The sequence below is a fragment of the Sus scrofa genome, chromosome 13 (genome assembly GCF_054392235.1).
Source record: "Sus scrofa isolate SSC_HxYL_T2T_F1_AM1 chromosome 13, Sscrofa_HxYL_maternal_Yorkshire_Landrace_v2.0, whole genome shotgun sequence".
NCBI lineage: Eukaryota > Metazoa > Chordata > Mammalia > Artiodactyla > Suidae > Sus > Sus scrofa.
In genome coordinates this window covers 44,641,742-44,661,635 of record NC_139395.1, presented here as the reverse complement: position 1 = coordinate 44,661,635, position 19,894 = coordinate 44,641,742, and the positions used below count along the sequence as shown (strand labels likewise).

General features: G+C 42.3%; 1 protein-coding gene across 22 annotated transcripts in view; it reads left to right on the top strand.

The window, feature by feature from the left end:
- The window catches only part of SETD2 (SET domain containing 2, histone lysine methyltransferase), a 111,522-nt gene extending 94,123 nt beyond the window's left edge, over positions 1–17,399 (top strand). For all 22 annotated transcript variants that reach the window (XR_014822986.1, XR_014822989.1, XR_014822991.1 and 19 more), the window contains 6 exons: positions 502–636; positions 3,496–3,635; positions 7,642–7,753; positions 14,000–14,080; positions 16,120–16,221; positions 16,556–17,399. Coding sequence is in view for 5 of the 22 variants with exons in the window: in XM_021068704.2 (XP_020924363.2) it covers positions 502–636; positions 3,496–3,635; positions 7,642–7,753; positions 14,000–14,080; positions 16,120–16,221; positions 16,556–16,717 (732 nt within the window). In the remaining 17 variants the exon portion in view is untranslated. The remainder of the gene's footprint in view (positions 1–501; positions 637–3,495; positions 3,636–7,641; positions 7,754–13,999; positions 14,081–16,119; positions 16,222–16,555) is intronic.
- The last annotated feature ends 2,495 nt before the right edge of the window (positions 17,400–19,894 follow it).

The window sequence follows — 19,894 nt, the reverse complement described above, 5'->3', positions numbered from 1 at the left end:
TTAAATTTTTAAAACAATATTTGGTCATATTTGTTGCTGATACTTTGGTATTGATTTCTGATTTAATATTGTCTGATTGTACATCAGTGTTAATTCAAAAGTGTTTTTTGGAGTTCCCTTTGTGGGGCAGTGGGTTAAGAATCTGCAGTGGCTTGGATCACTGCAGAGGCCCGGGTTTGATCCCCAGCCCAGTGCAGTGGGTCAAAGGATCCAACGTTGTCGCTGCAGTGGCTTGGGTCGCTGCTGTGGTACAGGTTCAATCCCTGGCCTGGGAACTTCCACATGGCATCAGGTAGCCAAAAAAGAAAAAAAAAAGAAAGAAACTTAAGTGTTTGAAACAAAAGATTGTTTTACACATTTGAAACAAAATATTCACATTGAAAGTTAAAAAATATTAATAGATATATCTTTCAATAAGATTTATGCTAACTTGGAGGTCAAATACTGCTGTATTAGAGCTAGAAAAGAATAGAGTATGAATTTCTTGATTTTATCTTTTAGAGTTATGCCCAGCCAAGTCTTCAGTACATCCAGGGACAACAGATTTTCACAGCCCACCCACAAGGAGTGGTGGTACAGCCAACTGCGGCCGTGACTACAATAGTTGCACCAGGGCAGCCTCAGCCCTTACAGCCAGTAAGAAATATTTCAATTGATAAAATTCTTGTTGGTTACATACTTTATTTTTAGAAGGTTTACTTTTGGTTTGGTTTGGGTTTTGCTTTTATTTATTTATTTATTTACCTTTTTTTTGCTTCTTAGGTTTTTTGTTTTAATTTTTATAGTCACCAGTTTGATTCAAATGCTTACGTACCCTTAGCACTACTCAACAATTTTGTCAGTTAAAAAAAATTCTGGAGTTCTCTTATGGTGCAATAGGTTAAGGATTGGCATTGTCACTGCAGCAACTTGGGTCACTGCTGTGGCACTGGTTTGATCCCTGGCCTGGGAATTTCTACATGCTGCAGGCGCAGCCCAAAAAAAATGTTTGTGGAACTTAAAGCTGTGTTAATATATATATGCTTTGCTTCCAGGATCCTTTTTATTTGTAAGTTAAACTGACTAGTCTTGTATATTATACTTTGCTCTGAATTCTGAGGTAATAATTTTCTAGCCTAGCTATCGTTACTTATGAAGAACTAAAATATGATATGGTACTAGATACCATGGACTAGAGGTATAGAATTGAATGATGGATTTACTATACATGTTGTACAGTATATATATTAAGAAAAACTTTTGGTATGCTGCAGCATATGTAGAAGGATATGAAATCTTAATGAAGTAGTGTTGCTTTTTGATGAAATGGGAAGTAAAAGTTGGTATTGGAATCATTTGAGAAACTAAACAGAACAATGCAACTAGGTTAGCAATTTAGAATACTGGATTCCAGAGAAGGCTTCTGCTGCAACCTGGGGAGTAGTGGTGGCTTTAGACAAATTGGGCAGTTAGTGGAGATAAAGTAAAAAGACAACATGTGAAACAGTTGGGGAATAAGACAATGTGTACTTACAGCAGGTTTTTGAGGGCTTGCCATGAATTGGGCCCTCCTAGGCATTTTGAATACAAACATAAGATTCCATTCCTATGCTTAAATGTGTGATTCCAGTAACAGATGAGGATCCCAATAAATAATGCTAAAAGTAATCAGAGTTTAATATCATGAAAGATGCAGATTAAAGAGTTTGAGGAGGGAAAAAAATCATTCTCAAGCGGAAGATTAGTAATGTAGTAGATACTGAATGATTTGTTTTTGTTTGTTTGTTTGTTTGTTTTTTGTCTTTTTAGGGCCCCACCCAAGGCATGTGGAGATTCCCAGGCTGAGGGTCTAATCGGAGCTGTAGCAACCGGCCTACACCACAGCAGTGCGGGATCCGAGCTGCATCTCTTACCTATACCACAGCTCACGGCAACACCAGATCCTTAACCCACTAGAGCAAGGCCAGGGATCAGTCCTGCAACCTCACGGTTCCTAGTCGGATTCGCTTCCGCTGCGCCACAACAGGAACTCCTGGAATATTCTTAAGTGACATAAAAGTTTAGGGAAAAGAGATCACCTTATAGACTAGATAGAGAACTATGGGAATGGAGGAAGTGGAACTTAAGTGGGTCCCCTCCAAAAAAACAGCCATGTGAAGTAGGGATTAGAGGGAATGCACAACGCAGCCATGATTGGAGAGTTGTGTTTTCTTAAAAGTGGCCATGTTTTATCTGAGCCTGGGATCTCAGGTTCCTCTTTAACTGTTCAAGCAAAGGTAAAGTTGGAAAATTTTTTTCTTTATTAACTGGACTGAACAATGAAGGGTAAATATCCTCATAGTGATTATCAGTTTTACCAGAGCTGTTTTAACAAAATACTACAGACAAGATGGCTTAATACAGAAATTAATTTTCTCACAGTTCTGGGAGGCTGTGAGCCTTAAGATCAAGGTGCCAGCAGGTTTGCTGTCTCCTGAAACCTCTCCTTGGCTTGCAGATGGCTGCCTTTCACTGTGTCCTCACTTAGCCTTTTCTCTGCGCACATTCCCCAATGTCTCTTCCACTTCTTATAAGGACATCAGTCCTGTTGGATTAAGGCTCTGTTCTTATGACCTCATTAACCAGTCCTCTCTCTCCAAATACAGTCAGATTGAGGGTTAGGGCTTCAATATGAATTTGGGGGAAACACAGTTCAGTTTATAACTGTGATTATGAAGTTTTTATGTTTTTCAAAATGTGATATCAAAATTTTTAAAACTTTTTCAATTAAACTAAAAACTTGTTCACTCATTTCTATAATTTTATTTATTTATTTATTTTTTATTTTTTTGGTCTTTTTTTGCCTTTTCTAGGGCCGCTCCCATGGCATATGGAGGTTTCCAGACTAGGGGTCAAATCGGAGCTGTAGCTGCCGGCCTTCACCAGAGCCACAGCAACACCAGATCCAAGCCGTGTCTGCAACCTACACCACAGCTCATGGCAACGCCAGATCCCTAACCCACTGAGCAAGGCCAGGGATCAAACCCGCAACCTCATGGTTCCTGGTCGGATTCGTTAACCACTGAGCCATGACGGGAACCCCTGTTTCTATAATTTTAAAATATAAATATGAGGTTTCAAGCATACAGAAAAAAATATGTAATGGAAAAATGTTAACATTGTAACATAATTGCTTATCTCTAAAGCCTATTCAGCTAATCATTATCCTGAAGTTGGTTATATACCATTTAGCATTGGTTTTTTTTAAGATTGAAAAGTATTCTAGATAATGAGCTGCTGAGCTGCTGAATATTTTAAAAATGTGATATGTTGGTGGTGAACTTGGAGCCTGCTGTCGATTTTCTTACACATCCCTAAAGTTCTTTATATACACGGTCTCTAATCATTTCCCAGATTGTACCTTTACTTTTTTTAAGGAGGTAGATACCTGTTTTTACTTATCTTGCTTAAATAGGCTCTTTTTGCCAGCTTGAGAGATGTCACTGATCAAGAACTTGGGTGTTTCTTTCTTTTTAGCCTGAAATGGTTGTGACAAATAATCTCCTGGATCTACCACCCCCATCTCCTCCCAAACCAAAAACCATCATCTTACCTCCCAACTGGAAGACTGCCCGAGACCCAGAAGGGAAGATTTACTACTACCATGTGATCACAAGGTAAGAAGGGCTGTCGGGGAATCCCCAAATCACCTTTCAAAGAAGCTGCCACCATAGGGGGAGTATTATGGTTATAGCTATAGACTGTACTTAAGGACTGCTGGCTTTCCAGAGTCACATACCTTAGACTTTGGTCTTTTTTGGATATGTTCTGATGTGTTTTTAATATGTAAGACTCTTTTGGAGAAAACTGAGAAGTTTTTTAAAAAATGGTAATGATTTCGGAGTTCTCCTTGTGGCGCAGTGGAAACAAATCCAACTAGGAACCATGAGGTTGTGGATTCGCTCCCTGGCCTTGCTCAGTGGGTTAAGGATCCAGCATTGCTGGAGCTGTGGTGTAGGTCGCAGACGCAGCTCGGATCTGATGTTGCTATGGTTGTGGTATAGACTGGCAGCTACAGCTCAGATTCAACCCCAGCCTGGGAAATTCCATATGTCATGGGTGCAGCCCTAAAAAGGCAAAAAGGCAAAAAAAAAAAAAAAAAAGGTAGTGATTTCATCTAACATATTAGATGTCAGGGGTCATGAGTAACCCCTTTCTAAAGAAGGCCAGGTGATAAATATTTTAGGTTTTGCCTTTCAAACAGTCTTTTTCACACCTATTCAATTCTGCTATTGTTGTGTTAGCAGCTATAGACAATTAGTAAATGAATGGGCCTGTCTGTGTTCCAGCAAAACTAAGCAGGCAGTAGGTCAGATTTGTTTCATGAGCCATAGTTTGATGACTCCTGCTATGTATAAAAAACCTGATTTATATTTTTCTTGGAATTTTTAAAAAATATCTTAGGCAGATAGCTTTATGTGAATATATGTGCTTTCTCTATGTATGTATTCACTGGTTTATAATGTGAGTTGTTGGGTGCATGTTCTGTCATCTGTTTTATTTACCAATTTATATAACTATTAATATAAAACTATGTTATTTTTAATGTTTGCTTATTTGTTGCATGGGTCAGCAAACCATGCCTATGGGCTACTTGTTTTGGCAAATAAAGTTTTGGAACACAGCCACATCCTTTTATATAGAAATTGTTTATGGCTGCTTTCATTCTCCAATGACAGTAGACTGGTTATGACAGAAACCATTTGACTCATAAGGTCAAGGATATTTACTTTCTGATCCTTTATAGAAAAAATTTTCCCAACCCCTTCTCTTTTGTATGGTTGTACTAAATTTTATTTAACACACCCCGACTGATGGATTTTCACTATTTTATGTCTAACTCTAAACCTAGACATCCTTACAGACACTAATACTAACCATAACTACCTTCGTCAGGTAGATTCTTAAAAGTGGAATATTTGGTCAAAAGAGAGATAGCATTTTAAATTATTAAGTACTGGAGTTCCCGTCGTGGCTCAGTGGTTAACGAATCCGACTAGGAACCATGAGGTTGCGGGTTCGGTCCCTGCCCTTGCTCAGTGGGTTAACGATCCAGTGTTGCCGTGAGCTATGGTGTAGGTTGCAGACGCGGCTTGGATCCCCCGTTGCTGTGGCTCTGGCGTAGGCCGGTGGCTACAGCTCCGATTAGACTCCTAGCCTGGGAACCTCCATATGCTGCGGGAGCAGCCCAAGAAATGGCAAAAAGACAAAAAAAAAAAAAATTAAGTACTGTCTGCTTACCATTAAAAAAAATCATACCAATTTAGACTCCCACAAAATGTACACACAAGTGCCTTTTTCTTGATGTAGGTTCCTTAATTCATGTTAGTAGATGAGAAATCTTATTTCTTCACTTTTAGTTCTTTTATTGTTGAAATGGAACATCTTCATTAGATTGTTGGCCATTTGCATTTTTTGTGAATTGCTTGTTTGGAGCATTTACCCCCATTTTGTGTCCACATTGTCAGATCTCTTTATCAAGGGTATTGCAGATGTTTTTGTTTGTATGTCTTGTGAAATAAAGTTAAAAATTTCATGAAGTCAAATATTTTTCCTTTATGTGTTCTACTTTAAAAGGTCTTCATTACTCCTATTAAAAAATAGCTTTATAAAAGGAGCCCTTGTTATGCTGCTAGCTGAAAGAGTAGTGATTTTAAAAACTAATGTCTGCAAATTTTACCAGAACCTTGTTTTCTTCAATACCAAAGTAAGCTTTTTAATATACTATCACCTTTCCACAAATGAAAAAGATTGTATTTCTTATTTATGTGTGTACTTTTTCTATCTTTTTTAGAGGTTTTCCCAAGATAGCACCTAAGAGCATAATATCTCCCTCTCTCTTTACTTTCCGCAGTGAAACCCACGCTGCTTATGGTTCTTTGATTAAAACTTTTTCCCCCATTTTTGGCCATACCCATGGCATATGGAAGTTCCTGGGCCAGGGATCAAATCTGAGCCGATCTGTGACCCACACTACAGCACAGCTGTGGCAATGCTGGATCCTAAATTCACTATGCTAGGCAGGGAATCGAACCAGCCATGCCACCAAGATAAGATGGATCATTAATTCACTGCATCACAGCAAGAACTCCTGATTGCAATAGAAATTTTGAGCCCGTTTTATTTTTATTTTTTATTTTTTTGCTTTTCAGGGCCACACTTGTGGCATATGGAAGTTCCCAGGCTAGGGGTCGAATCAGAGCTGCAGCTGCCAGCCTATGATACAGCAATGGCATCACAGGAGCTGAGCTGTGTCTGTGATCTACATACTACAGCTTACAGCTACACTAGAGCCTTAACCCACCGAGCGAGGCCAGGAATCAAACCTGCATCCTCATGGATACTAGTCGGGCGGGTAACCTGCTGAGCCACAACAGGAACTCCTCAAGCCCGTTTTATTTTATTTTATTTTATTTTATTTATTTTTGCTTTTTAGGGCTGCGCCATGGCATATGGAGGTTCCCAGCTAGGGGTCGAATCAGAGCTACAGCTGCCAGCCTATGCCACAGCCACAGCCACACCAGATCTGAGCCATGTCTATGACCTACACCACAGCTCATGGCAACACCGGATCCTTAACCGACTGAGCAAAGCCAGGGATCAAACCCTCAACTTCATGGTTCCTAGTTGGATTCATTTCCACTGTGCCACGACGGGGACTCCATTTGAGCCAATTTTAAAATTAAGTTTGTCTCTGATCAGTAAGAACTGTTTTCATAATCATCCACAAACCTGGTTTATATCAAATGCCTTTAATGTTGTTGACTAAAGTTCAATGTGGTAGGAAAGCAGAAGAATGTAATGGCGGGACTGACCTGTCAGATATGTCGCTAGCTTCTTGGAGGCTTTTGATATGTTAAGTGATTCTCCTTACAGCATTCCCTGTGACAGCTGACTTCTGACTCTCTGAATATGAATTTCCCTACTTCCATTTGTCACTTCACAGATCTAGCTTTAAACAAAACTCAAAACCAGTTTTGCTTGATTACTTTCAAAACAGCTACAAACATGCAACGAATTAACGTTGTTGAGCCTTTTTTTTTTTTTTTTTTTTTTTTTTTTTTGTGGTCAGTTGAGAATATTTTTAGCAGAGGGCACAAATTTTAACCTGAACATCTTTCCCATGCAGTCAGATCATCAAACCAATGGGGCAAACTATAAACAAGAAGACTCCTAAAGCAAGGAACAATTTTTCTCACATGATCAAGGATTGTGAGGAGTGTGTGTATATTTTATTTTGTACATGTTGGTACAATCACGATTGATCTCGTCACCTGCAAAGAGGTGGCATAAGCAGGCACCTACGCTGCTGCTTACTTTCTTTAGGCTTTGCTGAATCCTGTTTTTAGAACATTAAGAGCCAGGTGAGGGACAGACTAACATGTTTGGTTTTACTGTTGTCTTTGACACCAGCAAGTGTTGCCACAACATTAGCTACAGAAATATAGTGGGCTAAACAATTTATGTCTGTGACAGAATCTTTGCTAAGATATCAAAAAATGTCACTTTTTGACTTTGTTTTATGTTTAATTGCATATTGTGTTTTATATGTATGTGAGCCAGAGGTATGCCAGAGTTTTCTTTTCTGGCTGTGGCAGTGTGGCTGTTTTTACCTTCTTCTAGGCAGACTCAGTGGGATCCTCCTACTTGGGAAAGCCCAGGAGATGATGCCAGCCTTGAGCATGAAGCTGAGATGGACTTAGGAACCCCAACATATGATGAGAATCCCATGAAGGTGAGTGTGGCTTACAGATAGGTTTCCTGATCATTTGGGGGTCTATATCCTATCATTTTGTAAGGCCAGCTGCCATGTGATGTTGGAATTCTAATTTCTTTGTTTTTCTAGAGAATTACACATGTAACAAATACTTGGGGGTGGTAGGATGTCCAAACGATACAGAAGTATAGTATGTAGAACAAAAAAGTAAAAACCTTTAATTTCTATTCAGTTGCTCCCTTTTCATCATACTTCCTTCTCTGGAGATAAATGCCATTAACCTTTTAGCACAGAGGTTCTCAACCAGAAGCAGTTTTGCTCCTCTGGAGGCTTGATAATATTTAGAGACATTTTTGGTTGTTAACAACTGAGAGAGGAGTTCCCAGCGTGGCTCAGCGGAAACGAATCTGACTAGTATCCATGAGGATGAAGGTTTGATCCCCGGCCTAGCTCAGTGGGTTAAGGATCCAGCGTTGACAAGTGCTGCGGTGTAGGTTGCAGATGGGGCTCGGATCTGCATGGCTGTGGTGTGGGCCAGCAGTTACTGCTCCAATTCAACCCCTAGCCTGGGAACCTCCATATGCCATGGGTGTGGCCCGGAAAAAAAACAAAACACAACACAACTGAGGGGATACTATTGGCTTCTAGTGGATAGAGACTGATTGTAAACATTATAGTACACAGGAGAGTCCCCTATAACAAAGAACTGGCCCAAAATGTCAGTAGTGCCAAAAATGCAAAATCTTGCTTTGCTGTATGTTCTTCCAGACCTTTTTGAAAAACACACATAGGTGTTTTTCTTATCATTTTAAACATGCAAATAGAGTATTCCTATTCCATTATAACTTCCTTTAATATATCTTAGATCTCTCCCTGTAGATTACTGCATTCTTCTTAATGCTGTATGTTTCTTGTTAAATTTGTTTTCACTCTTTAACTGAAGTCTTTCTGCGATAGTGTGTTTTAATGTCCTGCCATTTTGGGATTGGTGGGTCTGTAAAGAAGTTAAACTGGTTAAAATGAAAACCTCACCAAAGAAGAATAACTGCCCCGTCTTTTTTTTTAAGATTTGATACCGATATATATTACTATGGAAATATTATTTTAGAACAAGTAAGGCAAAGGAGAGCTTATTCCTCATCTCTCCTTCTAACAAGAGAGTAATTGGGGTCATGTGATTCAATGATTGGATTAGCAGGGTTTTTTTAATCCTTTTCACTTGGAGTAGGACTCCCTCTCCAAGGATGTGGTGTCTTGAGTGAAATCAAAGACCGTATGTCTGTGTTCCAAGATTTGAATAGTGGTGGTTTTTTGTTTTGCTTCTGTTTTTTGTTTTGAGAATAACAAGAGGCGCTTAACTAGTTAAATCAGTGGAGAGAAGTGGGAGAGGCAAGAAAGGAAGGAATTTGAGTAAGAGAAAAGTAGAAACAAATCCATACCTCCTTTTATATTTTATTCACTTTGGGGGGAATGTTTTTCTTTCTTTACCATTATATTTAGCATTTGTCAAAAAGATAAGACACTTAATATCCATGTGGAGTTTGCTGAATTTCAGATGAATCATTTGAGGTGCTTAACCATGTCACCCTAGCTATGGTGCTGTCACATTTTCTTGAAACAGAGAAATATGCACAGGATTGTGAGGCAACTGCCATTTAAATTGCCTGGAAGATGGAGTTTCCTTTGTGGCTCAGCGATCCCTGATCCCTGGTCTCCATCAGTGCATTAAGGATCTGGCATTGCTGCAAGCTTCCGTGTAGGTTGCACATGCAGCTTGGATCTGGTGTGGCTGTGGTATAGGCCAGTAGCTGCAACTCTGATTCGATCCCTGACCCAGGAACTTCCATATGCCACACCTGTGGCCCTAAAAAAATCAATAAATTACCTGGAAGCATACAAACAAAAAACCACACAACCCCTCTTTCCAGACTTCGGTAGCTGTATTAATTGTATGATATGAAATATAAAACAGTTTGAGAAGAAATCTCTGGTGTTAGAATATAGCTAAATTCTGAGACCAGGTTTGTAAGGGATGCCAGAGACCTTAGCTTGGTACATTAGCCATTAATCCTGATTCAGTCTTTTGGTTTATTGTGTGCATGTTAAGTTAGTCCTTCAAATGAAGAGTGGACATAAAGTCTATTGTTGCTTGTTTAATGTTCAGGGAATTAGCTTTTCTTATGTGAAGATGTATTGAGAAATTCAGGTCATTTAAAATAGCCAAGCACAAAATGGAGCTGAGAAGTAGGGTCCAAGTAAAAGGGCAGCCTTATGTGCCATGCTTAGGAATTGGACCTTCATTCTCTGTCTAGGTGGTGGGAAACCTTTGAAATGGTTTGGGCAGTGGCAAGATCAGACTTGCCTTTTAGAAAGCTCTCTGGTGGAGATGGACTGTAGTTTTCAGATTGAGGCAGTTGCAAAGGATGGGATCAGGTGCTAAGAATCTTGAATTGATCATCATATCTTTGGAGTTAAGGGTAATTTACAAAAGGATTCTATATGAAATCACTTAGCAGTGGAGAGGGAACCGGGAAATCATATTTGAGAGGGAATAGTCAGAAACCAGAGCCCACATCTCTGCAGAGCACATGGTTAAGTAGCCTAATCTTCATCTGGGGGACCAGAAAGAAACTGCCAGGGCTGCACTGCACTTGAGCCCAGATGGACAGAGAATGAGGCCTACTGGTTCCTAATGATGTCTTCACGATTTTATTTCTAGATATTTTTATGAACTCTGCTTCTCTCTAAAGAGAGCAGATGGGACCTGTTTGTAAACTAGTCAGACTTATGAAGCATTGTTTCTTGAACATGCCTTCCTGTCCTCACTTCCTGCACCCCTTTTACCCCCATTCCTCTTTTTGACAAATTAAGGTGTGGTATATAGTGCCTTATCTAGAACTAAACTAAATGGATTACTTTGCTCTGTTACCAAAGGTGGTAGCAACTTCAAAACAGAATACTGTTTTTATTATTTTCAAGGATCTTTCTTTCTTAACATTTTATTTAGTGTATACAGGTTTGTGTTGCAGAATTTAGGTTGAGTCATGTGTAGTATTTCTCATAGCTCAATTTCTTCTGTTTCTGAATTCATGCTCGCCTGAAAGATAAAAGTTCCTCCTTGAATAATGTTTTGCATTTCATGTTCCGAAGCATACTTAATTAAAATCAGGGATAGAGAAGCATTAGCTGGGTATATCCTGTTCATTCTTTGTCAGGACTCATTTCAGGCAGGCCACACCCCTAAGATCCAAGGCACAGAGGCTGTATTTATGGCATGGTTGTTTCTGTATATATAATAAAGGATGGAGTTGGCATTTGTTGTGTTTCACAGTCAGTGTGTGGAGCCATCCAGTTAGCTTAAAGCCATTCTCTACTTAAAGCCAAAAGGACTTCAAGCCTTGCCTTGAGTAATGTGAAGGTACATAGACCAACATTCCTTGTCATACTCATATTTGGTCATATTCTGACCAGATTCCATGGGATCCAGATATGCCTCAGATGAAAGCCAACAGCAGGTTGAGCTTCTTAAGGCAATAAGCTCTGGCTTTTTGCCAGGCCCTCTGCCTGCTTGTTTCATTGTGTGCTCTCATCTGGCCACTGCTCACATAGGTTCCCATTTTCCCACCAGAATCCTCCATTGACTAATGCCTGGTATGAGAAGGCAAACTGATTATTACTGAGGCCCTGGGAACATATTGCTATTTTGCGTATCAGCATTCCCTCCCATGTCCAGTAGACTGCTTGCAGCACAGGTAGATGTTTCCTAGCCTATTATGTTTTGGGGGCTATTGGTTCATCTAATGCCTTTGCTGTACACATGTAAAGGATTTTTAATTGGCAACAGGCATTAGGGAAAGTTAATAACGCTTGACTTTAAAAGTTTATATATTGTAGAAATGCTAACACTTTATTTTTTTTTATTTTATTTATTTATTTTTTTTTTTTTTGGCTTTTTACTATTTCTTCTTTGGGCCGCTCCCGTGGCATATGGAGGTTCCCAGGCTAGGGGTCGAATCGGAGCTGTAGCCGCTGGCCTACCCCAGAGCCACAGCAATGCGGGATCCGAGCCGCGTCTGCAACCTACACCACAGCTCACGGCAACGCCGGATCCTTAACCCACTGAGCAAGGTCAGGGACTGAACCCGCAACCTCGTGGTTCCTAGTCGGATTTGTTAACCACTGCGCCACGACGGGAACTCCTAGAAATGCTAACACTTTAAATGTGACTTTTTTTAGAGCCAAGAGCCTAGGAGGCTCCCAAGGTTTTTTTTTTTTTTTATGTCATTGCCCATCAAATGCTATCCTCAGCTCTTACTCTGGTTCCTAGTATTGCTTGACATTGGGCTTGAGTAAGCATTAACCAGTTTCTGAAATTATTTCTCATGCCATTTGCAGACCACAGGCCAAGAGGTACCCAGATTTCAGTACTCCCAAGTGTACTTCATTTTGGTGCGTGATTTCCATGCTGTAAGTGTAGGCACCTTTCATTTGGATATTTCCCATCTCAGTCCCAATTGCACAGCATGCATAAAGGACCAGGAAAGCTCCTAGACAGAGCTTAGGAGGCTGTGCTCTATAACTGTATTTTAAAAATTCTACTGACCTCATCAAGTCAGCGACTAAATTAGAAATACACTGGATTTGTTTAGCTTTCTGAACACATACCCCATTCAGAGGGAAGCAGAACATTTCTGTTTGCACAGTACCTTCTCTGAGAGCCTGGCCTCTTCTGTAGGACCCAGAGCCTTGAGATGGTTGTCATGCCTCAAGGGGCTTTCTGTACTCATTGCTGTTGCTACACATTTCTGAGATGTGTAAGAGAACAGCTGATGGTGTGTTGAAATTACCTTGGCTTATTCGAGCAATTCTTGATCCCTTGCTACGTAAAGTTTTATTGTGAAGCACACCCACACTCTCTACTACTAGAAAAAATAACTGTAAAATCTCAAATCAAAACATTTGAAAATAGTTATTTGTGCTTTGTGTTGTTTCCTGAAACCAGAGGTTGAATCTGTTTGTTCTTTCTACCTTGCCCTTCCTTTCCTGCTCCCACAGCAAGAAAGTAGAAAAATGGAAAATTATGTAAAGCTTTTATAACAAATCAGAGAAAGCTGATTTATTGAAGCCCACAGCCAAGGGAGTGCCACCTTTCTCTGCACCAGTCCAGAGCAGAGTGAATGGAACAGTTCATTTTTCACTAGCACCTTCATATGGTTCATAGAAATAGAGGAATCAGAACTGGGGGTAGGTTGGGAATAGAAAAAAATTCCATGGTCTAAGTTGCTAGCAAAAACATGAAGTGCCTGTAATACCAACTGCAGCTTCTACATCCATCTGTAATGACTTGTATTCAAAGGAGACTGCTCATAATCTCTTCCATGGAAAAGTACATTTACTAGGAAGGGGCTTGATGATTGGTGGTGAGCAGAGGTATGGGGAGATGGTCTTCCATGGTAGGTGCCCTGAACTTTTCAGTAGTGCCTGGTTGGGGGGAACTTGGCAGCCTCTATCCTAGCTCTGCTAGCAGGGAGTATTCCTAGGTTTGTCATTACCTTACCATTTTGGGACAAATTATTTTCTGCCTTAAGATCTATTCTATTCATCTGTCTGCTGACTCAGATAACTCTTGTCTCCTCCCCCCAATACCTTGATAGCTCTGTAGTCTTTCCATTCCTGAACCAGGAATACCAACCTTCAAGGAGCCTCTCCTGTGTGCCAAGACTGTCTCTTATGGTCTGGCCAGCTCCACCTTTGGAGAAAGAGTGATGCGTATCCAAGGGGTGTGGAGGGACTAGAATGAGGACTATGATATTTGGACCATCGTTGTATGGCAAAAGGTCTTCAGTACAGAGCATTTTGCCTTTGTCCTGAAGTCCTAGAATGTCAGAGATGGGAGAGGTGGAGCCTGTTGCATTGGGTACTGTACCTCAGAACGGGGACCTCAGTGGTTCAAGTCACACAGCACATTCTTCTGCAGAGAAGGTGACCCTGAAACATACATTTAGCTACATCGAGGATGTAGCTTTGGCTTAGGGTACAGAGTTAGAACTTGGTATATAAGAACGAGGCCAGAGTCAGGTGACAGGATTTAAACGAGGTAAGAATGGTAATAGCTAAGTTGACTCCAGGCCATTTCCCTTTAGGATTCTAATACCAAGACTCAATTATCCCAACTGGGGAAAGGAGGGTGGGTTCTGGAAGAGCAGGGTATCACTAACCTGACCTCTCATTCCTGCACTGTTATGTTTTCTTTTCCATTTCTAGACCTCAAAAAAGCCCAAGACAGCAGAAGCAGACACCTCCAGTGAGCTGGCTAAGAAAAGCAAAGAAATATTCAGAAAAGAGGTAAGGTTTGGTGAGGTGTAGGCACTAAGCTCTAAAGACTTAAACCTGAGCCCCAGAGTTCCCATCGTGGCTCAGCGGAAACAAATATGACTGGTATCTATGAGGCCTTGCTCAGTGGGTTAAGGATCCAGCGTTGCCATGAGCTGTGGTGTAGGTTGAAGATGCAGCTCAGACCCGGCGTGGCTGTGGCATAGGCCAGTAGCTGCAGTTTGGATTAGACCCCTAGCCTGGGAACCTCCATATGCCGCAGGTGCAGCCCTTAAAACAAAAAAAAACAAAAAACAAAAAACAAACAAAAAAAAACCCGAGCTCCTTTCTTTCTTCTAAGTGTACACAGCTTATTATACTACTAGGCTGCCTGCCTTTTGGTATTCCCTTGCTTCTGTGATTTGACTGTGTAGTTGTTATGTGATGACAGGTTGACAAGGTCCTTTACAATTGGGTAGTAAACACTTTGATATCTTTTCTCTCATTTTACCCTCACAACAGTGCTTTACGGAATTGTCATTCCTCTTATGCCCATGGAGGAGCTCTTTAGGTTCAGAGAAGGCAAGCTGGAGACAGAAGGCTTGAACTCAGGCCTTCTGTCTCAAAGTAGAGTTCTCTTTCTGTGATACCTCATTTGGTGGCTGCCCAATCCTCAAGTGATGAGGAGAAAGCAAGTCCTCTTTATGCTGCTGTAATATAGCATAAGTTTGCATTTCCAGCTATCAGGGCACTAACCTTTTCTGCTCCAGGGCATCCAGATTCTAAGCTCCAGTGTTTGTTCACTGAAGGGGCTCATAGTCTGTTGGAGGAAGTAGACATGTAATTAAGTAATGGCAGCTGTGTGAGAAAGTGCCCAGCCAGGGCTGGAGGCTGCTATTCAAGGGCTCTCAAATCAGGGGTAGGAACCAGCCAGATAAATGAGGGGGGATGTGACTCAGGCAGTAAAGTATACAGATGCAAAGAGAGTGTCCTCCCTTCCAGAGAGTCTGTGGACTGTAGCACAAGGTATGTGAGGGGTGTTGGAAGATGAGGCTGAAGAGTATTGTGCTGCTCCATATAGGGGCCTGTGTGTCTGTGAGTTGCAAGGAACCATTGTAGGATTTTAAGCCGGGAATAATGAAATTCCCTATTGTATTTGGGGAAAGGGATTGAAGGGAGAGAAGATGGAGGCAGGAGATCACAGAAAAACTTTGAGTAAAAGTCTTCTCTAGGACTAAACCTTAGTTTCTCACTGTCCCTGTGTAAAATTATTGGCATTTCAGCTCAGCCAACTAGAAGCTGTTTCTTTAGTGCCTACCTCATGACATGGTCTTATTCTTTGAATGTCTAAATGCTCATTGACTTTCAGGGATGGGTGGACACTGTTCATGGTGCTCCCTGCCGAAGTGGCTGTCACTGACCTCCCTCCTCTCTTTGTCCCCTGGGATCTTAGTGCCACAAATACTTCCAGAGATCCTGTGCCTGGAACTCTTGAGAGCCACTGGGTAAGACAGATGATGCAGAGATGGCTCTCAGGACAATGGAAGTTGTGTATTGAAAAGGGTCTTAACCCCAGATCTTCTCCAACCAGCTGTCCTATCTGCTTCACACTGATGTATATGAATCAGATAAAGTGCAACACTTACAGAATCTAAGTAGCCTTCAGTAATAAAATGCCTGCATTTCCTGGGGTCACTAAGCCTTCTAGTAGCACAGAAAGGCCCTCTCTGCCCAGCCTCCAGGGGCCAGAGAATTTAGCTTCAGTCTCTTTATGCTGAGGACGTGAAATGTATTAGTTGAAACTGGGGTTGCCATGAGACTCAGCAGTGGAGTCCTGCAGTTCTGTCCTTCCATCTGCTACTCTAAGTGAGGCTTCCCCTTTCCCTTTCGAGGCCAACCCAGGATCACTTCTCATCTCCCACTGGCATACTAGCATTCTGTCCATACCAACCAGCCTAAATGAGAAAGGGAAGGATTGGCTGGCTCTGCCTGCTGCCTTTTCTGATTATTTCCTCAGTACAAATTCTTGTCTTCTCTGGACTATTGAGCAATGTGCTCACTTCTCCCTGCAGATGTCCCAGTTCATCGTCCAGTGCCTGAACCCTTACCGGAAACCTGACTGCAAAGTGGGAAGAATTACTACAACTGAAGACTTCAAACACCTAGCTCGCAAGGTATTCCCCTGCTTGTGGTCTGATAATGTTCTGGGCAGACTACTTTCTGAGAAGGCCCCTTTCATCGTAAAAAGTGCATTTTCCTTACCAGATGCCCAGGGTGGGGACCCAGGCACAGGGAGGGAAGGTTAGGGAAGGGAGGACACCCTACTTGAGGGTAGTGGTTCTCTATGAGCTGAGCTTGCCTTTTCTGGTGATCCCAGCACCAGCCTGCCTCCTTATTCACCTCCCACTCATGGTGAGGAAGGCCCCAAGGCAACAGTCTGGCATTGCCCTCGCAGATCTTTTCCATTCTGATTGGTGGTTCTGGTCTCTTTTCCTTTGTCTTGGACAGCTGACTCATGGCGTTATGAATAAGGAGCTGAAGTACTGTAAGAACCCGGAGGACCTGGAGTGCAATGAGAATGTGAAACACAAAACCAAGGAGTACATTAAGAAGTATATGCAGAAGTTTGGGGCTGTTTACAAACCCAAAGAGGATACTGAATTGGAGTGACCTACAGGGCCAGGGTGGGACAACAGGCGAGCTACCAGTGGTAGGACAGAGTGGGGAGAAGAAATCCTGTGGGCCCTTTCTTCCCCCCTCCCCACCCCACCTCCACCCCTGTCAGGGCTGTGCTACTGATGACACATCACCCTGGGGAATGCAAACCTGCAGATTTCAACTGAAAGCCACAAAAATGAGTTCAGTCTATAAGCAGTCCCTGGTTGTGAGCTGTTGGTAGAGGCCATCAGAGGCAAGGGCTTGGGCCCTTGACACCTTCCCTTCTGAGACCCTGGCCAGGCCTGACCCCTCTCAAACCTGGGTCTCTTCCTTGGCGGTGCTGTCAGCGCACAGACTCATGCGCATCCCCACCCACGACCCTTTACCCTGACGATCTGTATTATATTTTAATGTATATGTGAATATATTGAAAATAATTTGTTTTTTCCTCGTTTTTGTTTTTTGTTTTGCTTTTAGCCTCTACATGCTAGGATCACAGGAAGACTTTGTAAGGATGGTTTAAGTTCTCCTGCAAGGTTTAATTTGTTATCATGTAAATATTTCAAAGCAGGCTGTCTTGTGGTTTTGGCCAGCCTTGTGCTATGTTGATAAGATTGATTTACTGCTTAAAATCACTTTACTTTATTCAATTTTTACTGAACTTTTTATGTAAAAAATAAAATCAATTAAAGAACTTGGCACGTTGTATTCCCTAAAAATTAGTCAAACATATTTGTATATAGTGTTACTGGAGAGAGAAAAGAGAGATGGTGGCCATAGGTATGTTAAGTCCAAAATTAATCTTTGAGATTGGAGTTTATCACAAGCCTTTCCCACAGTTCCCACCATGACTGAGGCAGACAGCTTAATGTGTACATTCCTGAGCAAAGGAAGTGGACCTGACACTTCTCTGGCAGTGGGCTGCTTTGGTTAATAGGTGGGTCAGGAGAAAGGCACTTGACCTCCCTTTTATACCTTCTGCCTGGCAAGGGGCAGTGGACCTCTTCTTCCCTCTGGAGTTCGCCAAGCCCACAAGAATGATCATTTGATGTTTGTCCTCTGACTCTGGGCTTGGATACTGGAGGGAGTACTTACAGGAAAGAGTATAGTGCACAGGTAATGAGAGTGGACATCTCCTAGAGGACACAGCTCAGTGGAGACACTCCACCCATGCTGGACCAGTTATCTGGGCAATGAAGAAGGCTGAAGGTTTCAGGCCAGCCTGTGTTTGCAAAGAGACTGGGCCCATCTTTTTTCTCACTGGGGTGATTTTGCTCATTATTAGCAATGCCCTTGGAGAAGAGGCTGTGGCCTGCCAGAACTTGGGTAGGGTGGGCAGCAGTTGGAATAAATACTCACTGCCTGCTGGCATTTAGAGCTCAGGTTGCTCATTTGATTCTTATAACCTAGAGACACAGGAATTGGCACTGTTTGGATCAGGAAAGGTTCGGAGATGCTTAGTAACTCACTTCATATTCTTTTTTATTTCTAGGGTTGCACCGGCAGCATATGGAAGTTCCCAGGCTGCTTTTGGCAACATAGAATCCTTAACCCACCGAGTGAGGCCAGGGATCAAACCCGTGTACTCGTGGATACTAGTTGGGTTCATTGCCGCTGAGCCACCACAGGAACTCCCTCACTTCATATGAAGTTCCCACTCTAGGAGTTCCCATCGTGGCTTAGCAGTTAACGAACAAATCCGACTAGGAACCATGAGATTGCGGGTTCGATCCCTGGCCTCGCTCAGTGGCGTTGCCATGAACTGTGGTGTAGGTCGCAGACGCGGCTCAGATCCCGCGTTGCTGTGGCTCTGGCGTAGGCCAGTGGCTACAGCTCTGATCCGACCCCTAGCCTGAGAATCTTCATATGCCGCGGCAGCAGCCCAAGAAATGGCAAAAAGATTAAAAACGCTAAAGACATAATCACTGAACAGACTATTTAACAATGCAGCCGAAGTATTTTCCCATGGTATTGCAGCCTTAAACTGTTGAACTCAAGCATATTATATCAAATGGAAGGACCTTTAGAGTTACCAGAAAGTTTAAACTGACGTGCTTGAGCACATTAAAAGGAAGCGTTTCTCTTTCTGGTGGGTTTACCATGCAGAGGTCCAGCCATCTGCACTGCTGCTTTCGAAAAGCACAAGTCAAACTTAACGGTTTTACTGAAAGCTCCAGGTTTCAGATTTTCCAAGGGAATCTTGGCAGCCTTTCATTAAACTGTTACCAGGGAGCTGTCAAGTTTCAGAAAGAACTTACTCGAAGATTTTGTTATTTTACCTCCCTTGGAGATTTTTCAAAATCTTCCACATACCCCTTAAGCCTTTAGGTTTACACCCCCTCGGTGATGCTAAGGGGTGTCAGCTAATCCAGGACCTGTTCATCCCTCTCAATGCAGGATTTCACACTCATTGCTGATCTAATCCTTGATAGCCCTCTGGCTATGTGCTGAATGAAGTAGGTGCCATAGCTCCAGTGCTTTTGACCTGTGTCTAGCTGACCCAACACAGTCTTTCCTGCCTTCTCTCCTGGCTTATTGCGCAAGGGTCATCTCCAGATGAGGGTGGCTCTAAACCTGCCTTTAAGGTTAAGATTTACAGGGTTAAGCAACCATGGGAAACTGAGGAATAGCAATAGTAGCAGTTTGACGAATCTGGTACTCAAAGAGCAGCCAGTGCTGGTCACATCTCGGCAAGAGGACAGGATCTACCTTAGGCCTTTGGACCATGACTAGATCAGTCTCCTAAATTTAGGTGGGTGTGCTTCTTAAGCACTCTGATCCTGCTGAATGCCAGGAGGGCAACCATTTCTCCTCCCTAGGCAAGGCCTGTCTGCATCAGCAACCCCCTCTGAAGGCACAGTACCTGACCTGCCTGCTCTTCCATTCATGGTAAGCATAAACATGAGGTTCAGGTGGACTGGCTGCGCTGCCCTAGTCTCAGCAGGCTTTCAGGTGGGTGGGAGGACCTGCCTACCCTTGGCTTGTGTGGAAGCATATGTGGACCTTCTTCTTGTGTGTTTAGAATGTGTGTCTTAAAAGGAGAAAACTTTCTTTTCTTCACCTAGAGATGACCTGAGCCCCTGGTAACCAACTTCCCAGAGTCTAGTCTGCCTCTTTCCTCCTGCCTAGGGGTGCAGCTTCCAGCCACCTCTGGGTGCTAGTCACAGGACAAGTCAGGAAAATGGTCTA